This window comes from Helianthus annuus, chromosome 8 (assembly GCF_002127325.2).
Source record: "Helianthus annuus cultivar XRQ/B chromosome 8, HanXRQr2.0-SUNRISE, whole genome shotgun sequence".
NCBI classification, from domain to species: Eukaryota; Viridiplantae; Streptophyta; class Magnoliopsida; order Asterales; family Asteraceae; genus Helianthus; species Helianthus annuus.
Window position 1 is genome coordinate 86,592,244 of NC_035440.2, and position 10,081 is coordinate 86,602,324.

General features: G+C 35.4%; 1 protein-coding gene across 2 annotated transcripts; it reads left to right on the forward strand.

Annotated features, from left to right (window-relative positions):
- The first annotated feature begins 249 nt into the window (after window positions 1-249).
- Window positions 250-8,916, forward strand: LOC110873328 (general negative regulator of transcription subunit 4). 2 transcript variants are annotated; one of them, XM_022122257.2, is made up of 14 exons: window positions 250-394; window positions 1,476-1,574; window positions 1,670-1,797; window positions 1,885-2,038; window positions 2,130-2,239; window positions 2,333-2,416; window positions 2,490-2,538; window positions 2,633-2,724; window positions 3,736-3,874; window positions 4,116-4,192; window positions 5,218-6,269; window positions 6,408-6,518; window positions 7,112-7,846; window positions 8,577-8,911. In XM_022122257.2, the coding sequence occupies exons 2-13, from the start codon at window positions 1,482-1,484 to the stop codon at window positions 7,729-7,731; spliced, it is 2,709 nt and encodes a 902-aa protein (XP_021977949.1). In that variant the 5' UTR covers window positions 250-394; window positions 1,476-1,481; the 3' UTR covers window positions 7,732-7,846; window positions 8,577-8,911. The 2 variants fall into 2 exon arrangements, with proteins under 2 accessions (XP_021977949.1, XP_021977948.1); XM_022122256.2 differs by having other exon boundaries at window positions 253-394; window positions 4,113-4,192; window positions 8,577-8,916.
- The last annotated feature ends 1,165 nt before the right edge of the window (window positions 8,917-10,081 follow it).

Consider the following 10,081-nt stretch of genomic DNA (forward strand, 5'->3'; position numbering starts at 1 on the left):
CCAGGCAGAATCTACACGCCAAGCGGGCAACGCTGACCAAAACGCCAACCCAGGGTGGCGCACTTGACGTTAAAGGGCCAAAACGCCCAAAACCCAACCCACACCCACCAGTCTAAGCATCATAGCCTAGCGGAGATGGATATGATCGAGTGGTTCCGCTTATGCCAAGATGATAGTGTTCCAAATTTGCTTTTAAATAAAAAATAAAATAAAAATAAAAAATAATAATATAATAACTCAAAAATAGATACAGCGAAAAGCTTAAAAAACACATCCGTAGACGATCGCCTCTCTCTCTCTCTCTCTCTCATCAGGCTTTGTGGTTCTCTCTCTCTCTCATCCTCTTCGCTCTCCATCTACTCTCTCTCTTCCGTTGATCCGTCATCATCCTACTGTAAGTCTTCGATCTCAATTCATCAATCGATAATCGATTCATCTTCTTTCAGATCTTGTTGTTTGACCTAATTTTGTTGTTCCGATTCTAGATCCCTAATTTGTTTATTCTGTTATTTGCATGAGATTTTATATAATCGGTTGATGTTATTGATTGTTATTTGTGTATGTGTTGGGATTAGTTGACGTAGAGTTTGATCGATTGAAAGTCAGTTGTTGATTTGTATCTGTTTAGAGGATTGGATTGGATTTGATTTGATTTAGGTTTTGGTAGATGTTAGTTACTGATTTTATTTGTTAATTGAATAAGTTTGATTGAATCAGTTGTGGATTTATGATAGTTAGGGTTTTGTGAATTTGATTTGAGGAAATAGCTCTTATTTGTAGCTGTGTTTTGGTTATTGCTACTTTTTTTTTTTTTTTTTTTTAAATTTGTATTATTGATTGTCTTAGTGGTGGTTTATTAAAGTTATGTTATTAATGTGTACTGTATATGAAGCTAGCAGGCGATTAGAATAAAATATTGTTCCCTGAAACTTTATTGAATGTGACTTTTTTGGAATTAGGCAAGTGTGATCTAAGCTAATTGCATTATTTTAAAGTTTAATATGTGCTAATATCTGGAAATTGGAATGCAACTAATCTGCAGTTTGTGTTTTTATTTGTTATTACTTATTAGTGAGCAGCTTGCCTTGTTTTGCATAGAGGCCGGTTATTGTACAGATTGCCTTAACATACGCTGCGTATGAGATGCAGTATCAACATGCGATTTTTTTTTTGAATATGCGATTTTTTTTAACATGCAAATATTTATTATTTTTTTAACATGCTGACTTTTTTTTTTATAACATGCGATCTTTGGTTTTTTACAATATGCGAGATTTCCTTTCTGGGGTTATAACGTGCGAACTTGCCATAGCGTACGCTCGTACGTTAAGGCATTTTGTACGATACACTTTTTCTTTTGTATAAGTGAATATGGAAATTGTTTTCATGCATATTTTTTTTATTACCTGTTAGTGTTAGGAGTGTGTGATTAAGCGGTTTTGTTTATACTGATATGTTTGTGTGTTTTGGTTAAGGCAACCATGAGTGATGAAGGAGAAAAGACTTGCCCACTCTGTGCTGAAGAGATGGATTTAACAGATCAGCAGCTGAGGCCTTGCAAATGTGGCTATGATGTATGGTTCTGTTTTACGTTTTATGTGAACGATTGGTTAATTAAGGGTATATATGGTATATGTGACTTATTAACATAAACAATCATCATTTACAGATTTGTGTATGGTGCTGGCATCACATTATGGATATGGCTGAGAAAGATGATACAGAAGGGAGGTGTCCAGCATGTCGTACGCCGTATAACAAGGAAAAGATAGTGGGGACTGCATCAAAATGTGAAAGGTTTGGTCTCACACATTTGTTACATCTTAAACTTTGACTTATATTTGTTCCAGTGGTTGACGTTTGACTTCTCTACTGTGCTATCAGACTGGTGGCTGAAATGAGTGTGGAGAAGAAACAAAAGTCTCAAAAGGGGAAAACAAAAGCTTCTGAAGGTAGAAAGCATCTTAGTAGCGTGAGGGTTATACAAAGGAACCTTGTTTACATTGTGGGACTGCCTCTTAATTTAGCAGACGAAGAGGTAATCTCTTTTTTCATGCTTACAAATTTACATTTGTGTGTTTTTTTTTTTTCTAAAATTTTTGTAACCTAATCCATGTTCTACGAATCAGCTTCTGCAGCGGAAAGAATATTTTGGTCAGTACGGGAAAGTGTTGAAAGTTTCTATATCTCGGACAGCAGCTGGCACTATACAGCATTTTGCAAACAATACTTGTAGCGTGTAAGTTCAATGTTCTTGAGTGATCATGTATTTGGCATTTTTAGTTTATTTGGTATGAGCGATATTTATCTTTATAATATTTACACTGTACAGATATATTACTTACTCAAAGGAGGATGAAGCGGTTCGAAGTATACAGTCAGTACATGGGTTTGTTTTGGAGGGTAGACCATTGAAGTTAGTATCTAATAACACAAACCGAGAGTTCCTTTTTTATATTTTAAGTTAATGTAATGGAGTTTTATTGCAGAGCCTGTTTTGGGACTACAAAGTACTGTCATGCATGGCTGAGAAGCATGGTATGTTATATGAACAAGTCGTTTTTGCCAGTTTACTTTAATTTTTTTTGCTATATATTTATTAATAATTAATAATTCGATTTTTTTTATGCAGCCTTGCACCAATCCTGACTGCTTATATTTGCATGAGTTCGGATCACAAGAGGATAGCTTCACCAAAGATGAAATAATATCTGAATATACAAGGTATTCAGCTTATAGAAATTTAGTAGCTGACCGTTGTGCGTAAAATGATACGTTAATGATACATAATATAAGCAAAGATCCAAAGTAATAATAGCTTCACAAGGCACCTGATTAATGGACTTGAAGCATCTTTTGATCCAGAACTGAAAACTTGCATGAGTTTTACTGATAAAGGAGGTCCAGTAGATCTCAGTACAGTAGTCACTTTTAACATGTAAGCAAAACAGAAGATAAGTGATAATCTAGAACCGTCAACCTAAAACGAATATATTTTAACAATCATAAGAACATGATGTAAGATGAAATGTATAACCAACACACCCTAATTTTGTTTTGGCTGAGAGTCCAGGCGTGTGCTTTGTGCACTTTTGACTACTATGGTATTGAACAATGATATATCTCCATGTTTACTTCGTAATTGATTCTTGATATTGTATTGGGCTATTGGCATGAATTTTGATCAAAGTTGCTGGTTTCACTTTTAGTCTTTCGGAAAACATGTATTTACATGCAGCATCATTAACATGGTACTAACGAGTTTTGATTTTTTGAGATGGTTGGATATCCAAAAAATCAACTCTGTAGGTTATGTTTATTATTTTTATTTATAGGTAAGCCGTTTTCTGTTTGACTTAGATAATAGTAGGAACACGGTGTAAGATAAAAGCATAAAACTGGTACAGCCTTTTGTCAATGACTACGAATCACTTACCAATATAGGGAACTTAAGAGTTTATTTTTTCGTATCCAAAATCACATAGTATGTTTACTTATTGAAATGAAAAAAGATTAACAATTGTGATGCTTTCAAGTATTATTGTGATAATAATCTATATAAACATTTGGTGATACTTGGTCTAGAATGGAATTGCCATATTAGGATAAGTTATCTAACCTCAAACATAGGGTTAAATTGGTCTCTAGATAGTAGATACGTTTGGCCTTTTTTGTTAGTTGAAACCATATGATGATTTATTGGCCCCTTAATTAACTTAACTAGTGGTTTTAAAGGGGTAGAGTACAACAAGTTACTGGCGCTACAAATGAATTGCAACGGCGTTCAGGGAATATTTTACCACCTGCAGCAGATGATTATTCTAATAACAGCACTTCTTCATGGGGAAAACCCGTTAGTAAAACTACTACAAATGTAAGATACTTCATGTTGACTTTTTTTCACACTTTGCTTATATGTTACTTGACTTTCTTTAAGGGCTTCTATTGACTTTTTGGCCTCCCAAGAGTCGAGGACATTTGTTCTAATCTATTAGTTAATGTCTTCGTATTCTAGATAGCTTAATAACAATGATTATATTTTTGTTAGGGTGTCGTCTGTTGTTACATTAATAAAATCGATGTTACTTGACGTTAATGACACTTTTGTTCAGCAGGATTCTGTAAACAGTAAAGGGTCCCCGCCAAATAGTAGTTCTGGGAGATCATTAGCTCTTCCTGCAGCGGCCTCCTGGTACGCCCCCTTTCCAACGTTAAATCCATTTGAATATGAATGAGTTGATTTAGGTTATGTTTTATATTGGACGGATAAAGAAGGGTACGGGTAGGCCTGTAAACGAGCCGAACAAACACAAACGGGGATATGTTTGTGTTCTTTCATTTAACATTAACCAAATACGAACATATAATCGAACAACCTTTGGTGTTCATGTTCGTTCATTAAGAATAGGGCATGTTCGTGTTTGTTCGTTTAAAACCTAAACGGATCGTTGACAAACATAATCGGACACAAACGGACATAAAAATACAACGTTAAACGAACATAAATGGACATATTAACAGTAAGTTTTTTTTTTTAATTATGTATAAATTAGTGATCAATTACGATAAATTCTGTTAGAAAGGCTATTTGTTATTACTAAAAAGTCCAATTACTAATTAGTTATATTTATATTTTATAGAAAGAGTTAGAAATCCCCTTTTATGTTTATATTAGATAAGTATAACTATTTATGTATTCACTATAACTTAAACGAACGTAAATAATCAAACATAAATGAACGAACATAACGGACGTTCATGTACATAAATGAACTAACAAAACGCGTGTTCATGTTCGTTTAGTTTAGTTAAATGAACAAAACATTTTGTTCATGTTTGTTCGCTTATTAGATAAACGAACATAAACGAACTTCCCGCCGAACAAGTTCACAAACAGTTCATGAACGTTCGGTTCATTGACAGGCCTAGGAACGGGGGGCATATAGGTTATACGGGTTGGAAGTCGTTCAAAATGTATTTTCAGCACATGATCGCTTTTTTTATAATTGTAAGGTTATTTCTATAATCATACGATTATCCTGTTTTACACGTTAAATTTCTATTACAAAGTCTATAAAACGGACATCAAATGGTTGCGGGTCGACTCGATCCGTTTCAACTAGCCCTAAACTTTTCTATACGTTTTAACCCAGACCACCTTCAATGCCACCGCTAGTATTAGTCTTTTAGATATATAATAACCGGTGAGTTCTGCAGGGGAACACGCGCTTCAAATAGCCAGCCTTTTGCTGCAAATATAGCGAGTCCCAACGGACCTTCTAAGCAAAAGGTGGAAACTTACACTACACAATCATCTTCAACAGCAGCAGCGGTGAGCCCGTCATCACATAACAACGAGATACTAAAGAAACACATTGACGAAAATCCGACTTCCGAGACAAAACGTAAGCTAGAACATTCAGAATCCGTACAACACGCTACAGCCACAGATCACCGAGAAACCCTGTCTGAGATACCCGTAGAAGATGATGACGTGGACGTCTCTGACGAAGAAGGAATCCACCAGTTATCTTCTGACTTGTCAGCAATCAGCATCGTTACAAATGACGAGTCATCACATACACACAATGAAGAGACGCTTAAAGAACCGTTTGATGATAATAACAACAATAATAATGATAATGTTATTGGAGAACGGTCATGGAATAAAGTACAAGAAGCTGTGATTAACGAAGTGGAAGCCGATTTGTTATCTTTTAATAATCAAAGGCTCAGTGATCCGGAAGTTGTTACACATAATACCCATACATATACAGGCTATGTACAGAATACGCCTCAATCGTCTCATCTGAACCCTAATATTCCTATAGCTAATGGTGATTCTTATTTTCATGCTACAGATACAGTTACAGATGTATCGAATGGTGATCATAGAACTGCTTTAGATTTAGGAGAGAACAGTATAATATCTAATATTTTGTCAATGGATTTTGACCCGTGGGACGAGTCGTTGACCTCGCCTCAGAATCTGGCTAAATTATTAGGTAACAGTGATAAACAACAGCAGGCGTCGTCTCAAAGAGTTTCAAGTTCGAGAAAAATGCAAAACGTTAATCAGTCGAGGTTTTCCTTCGCGAGAGAGGACGATGAATCCATAGATCAAAGGTCAAATTTCAATTTTCAGAACTTCAGTACAGATGCTTATCCACGTCAGCATACGGATAGCAACGGTTTCTCTTCTTTTAACTTTGAGGAATCTGATCGTACTGCTGGCGGTTATCCGTCTCTGTCTCCCAATAAGTTTTCAGGTAATATCCGTTATTTTAATTTCACTACTGTAGCTTTTTTTTTACTTTCTGCCAATATACCAGATTTGTTTTTTATATTATATATATATATATATATATATATATATATATATAATTATTTTTTTTTAATTATGACAGCTTCAAGATCCCAAATTTCTGCTCCTCCTGGATTTATGGGACCCAGCAGAGCTCCACCCCCTGGCTTTGCTTCTAACGAGAGAATTGAACAAACTTATGATAACCTATCTGGTTTGTTTCTTACAATATTTCTCTTTTTATTATTATTTATTTATTTTTAAAATTTTTTTCTAGAGTAAAATGTCATTTTCGTCCATGAGGTTTGGCCATTTTTGTGACTTTCTTCGAAAGGTTTGTTATTCCGCATCCGGATCCAAAAGGTTTGAAATCTTGCTATTTTCATCCGGCTCGTTAACTCCATCCATTTTTCTTCGTTAAGGCAGCAGTATTTTTGTCTTTTTTGTTAACTGAAAGGTATTTTCGTCATTTTTGAATACTTGTACATTATGCTAAAGGCTTGTACATAAAGTGAAAAAAGACCGAATTGCCCTTTAAGTTAACAAAAAAGACGAAAGTTTCCTTGTCTCAATGGAGAAAAAATAGACAGTTAACTAGCCGGATGAAAATAGCAAAATTTCAAACCTTTTGGATCCAGATGCGGAAAAACAAACCTTTGGACGAAAGTCGTAAAACCGGCCAAACCTCAGGGACGAAAATGTCATTTTCATATTATTATTAGTTTTTTTAATTATTATTATTATTATTTGTTTTTTTATTGACTTTATTAATTATTATTATTAATTTATTTATCACTTGTTTTGCAGGGAATAATCATATGTTTGACAGCTCATTTTTACTGAGAAAAGTGAATCAAGCACCGGGTGCTGTATATAACGATGGTAGTATTAGTGAGCTTGAGTTCATGGATCCCGCAATATTGGCGGTTGGTGGTAGGGTTCCTAGTGGGGTCACTAGTCCAGGTTTAGACATGAGATCAAACTACCCTACACAACACACCTCTTACGAAACCGATAGTAACCGGCTTCGACTTTTGATGCAAAGATCTTTCACACAACAAAACCTAAGATTCAACGAGTTAGGCGGAGATAATAATAACTTATCATACCCTCAAAGAACAGATTCTTACGGAGTATCTTCTAGAATCATAGATCAAACTCTGCTCAATAATAATCATCGATCCCATTATCAGCAACAACAGGTGGGTAATTTAACTAGTTTCCAACAGGCACGGATGACGACATCTAGTAACGGACATTGGGGGGACGGTTGGAATGAAGTTCAGAACGGAAATGATATTGCAATGGCGGAGATTTTACGAAATGAGAGACTCGGTGGGTTCAACAAGTATTATTCCGGATATGAAGATACGAAGTATCGGGTGCCGAGTTCAGGTGATCTGTATAACCGGACGTTTGGAATTTGAACGGTGGTTTTGGTATTTACTGGGCCCGGAAATTGTATGGCTGACTCTTGATTCGTCTTCACTGGACTGGTGATAGATTGAACCTTCTGAAACAAGGGCTTCCAGAAACCAGCAGGTAACCCTTTCATTCTTTTTTTTTTTTTTGAGTCAAATGCTATTTTCGCCTCTGCGGTTTGGTCGGATTTGCGACTTTTGTCCAAAGGTTTGTTTTTCCGCATATGGATGCAAAAGGTTTGAAATCTTGTCATTTTCATCCGGCTTGTTAACTCCATCCATTTTTCTTCGTTAAGGCAGAGGTATTTCCGTCTTTTTGTTAACTTAAAGGGTAATTTGGTTTTGTTCAGGGGTATTCGGTCTTTTTACATGAAATAAAAAAAGACCGAATTGCCTTTAAGTTAACAAAAAAAACGGTAAGACCCCTGACTTAACAGAGAAAAATGGATGGAGTAATTCAAACCTTTTGAATCCAGAAGCGGAAAAACAAACCTTTGGACGAAAGTCGCAAAACTGGCTAAACTGCAGGGACGAAAATGACATTTTACTCTTTTTTTTTTTTAAATTTAAGTTTAGTTTTTTGTTAAATAAAGTTTGTTGTCAGGACTGAGGAGGATGTATGTAACAAGGCTTGGTTTCGGTATTACATATAGTTTTTGAGCTTCACCGTTTGTGTTATATATTAACTAACGTTGGAAAAAAGTTATATAGTCAATAGTTCGGTTAGGAGCGAGCTGTACTTTTTGGGTTTAGAAGGAACGAAACGCAAATCCGGTTAAATTGTTGCGGTTTTATCAGTTAATTCGGTTTTGGTTAATTGTTTTTTTTTTTTTTTTGTGGCATATATATAGGCAGGAAAAGCAAGTTGTGAGATATGAGGACCTTGTTCCAGAAGTGTTAGTGGAGGATATGCTGTACATAAGAATCTTTCAGTGCTGGAAAATAATGTTGGATCTCAATGAGTGTGAAGATAAGCAAAGTTAATCTGCATCGAAAACGGTCGTAAAGTGGTTTTTCTTGTTTACTTGTTTCAAGTTATAACATTCTTTGTCGTGTGATTAAAGTTACTACTAACTACTATACTACTACTAAGAATACATATACTTGTGATTTTCATACATGAATTTTTATTTCACCAACTGTGAAGAACTTTGAGAACCGTATAAACATTTGTATTGTTTGTTTTGATTATGATACATAAACCGGTTATATATCGCTAACTAACAATTTTTATTTTATTTACAAAATACTTTTTACAAGTGTATCATGCGGTTCTTTTAGTTGTATGTTTAATAATGATTATGTTTTAATTATAAACTACCGTATAAACATTTGTATTTTTTGTTTTAATTACGATACATAAGGCGGCTATGTATCGCTTACCCTCTCTATTAACTTTAATTTTACCTATCAACTATTATGTACAATGTGTCGTGTGGTTCTTTTAGTTTTATATATAAAATTGATTTTGTTTTTATATTAAACTAGCATATCAACTTTGTATTTTTTTTGTTTTAGTTATGGTTTTGATTATGATGCAGATGCGTAAGGTGTTATGTGTTAGCTTGCTCGATTTGTTAAAATCGGCAGATGAAACTATGCTGTGTTAATCTTGTATTCAAGGTTGCATCTTGTATCGCTATTAAATTAAAAGGGACGTACAAATCAAAGTGAGTAGATCCTTAATGAAGCAACTCGATTTGTTGGAATCGACTAATGAAGCAACTCGTAGGTTATCAGTCGAATGACAATCAACTGATTATATAAGATGGAGGGGTAGTCTACTTGGTTGAAATTAGAATCAAACTGAAATTTGAACCCGTTTCAGTTCCACTATTATTTCATGCCCAAATTTAGGCGAAACGTGGAAATGGTTTAGAAACTGAACCGTTGGATATCATCTCCAAGGGTGTAAGGGGCCCTCCACTCGAGGGGAGTAGTCACCTCTTCACCCCAGCCGACCATACTTTGCCATGTCAACTCCACTCCACTCCACGTTTTGCACTCAAACGTAAAGAGTGCTCCCCTCTCCCTCTCCACTCCCTGTTTGACACACCAATGGTCAAAAAATGGGTCGAATAGCATGCGGTGAGTAGTTCCCGGGAATCTCAGTTCACCACTCCATCTAAGGGGTTGGCGGTGGTGTTACCGTGCGGTGAGCGCACCGTTCCCCGCACTCTACCCCGTATACCCTAATCAAGAGATTGTAACCATCGGATTCTTTTTTGAGAGAAGTTGTATAGAAAGTGTGGGTGAAGGGTGAAGGGTGGGGATGATTGGTTAATTTACGGTTTTTTTTTTTTTTTTTTTTTTTTTTTTTTTTTTTTTTTTTTTGCATAAACAACCCCAAAAATTA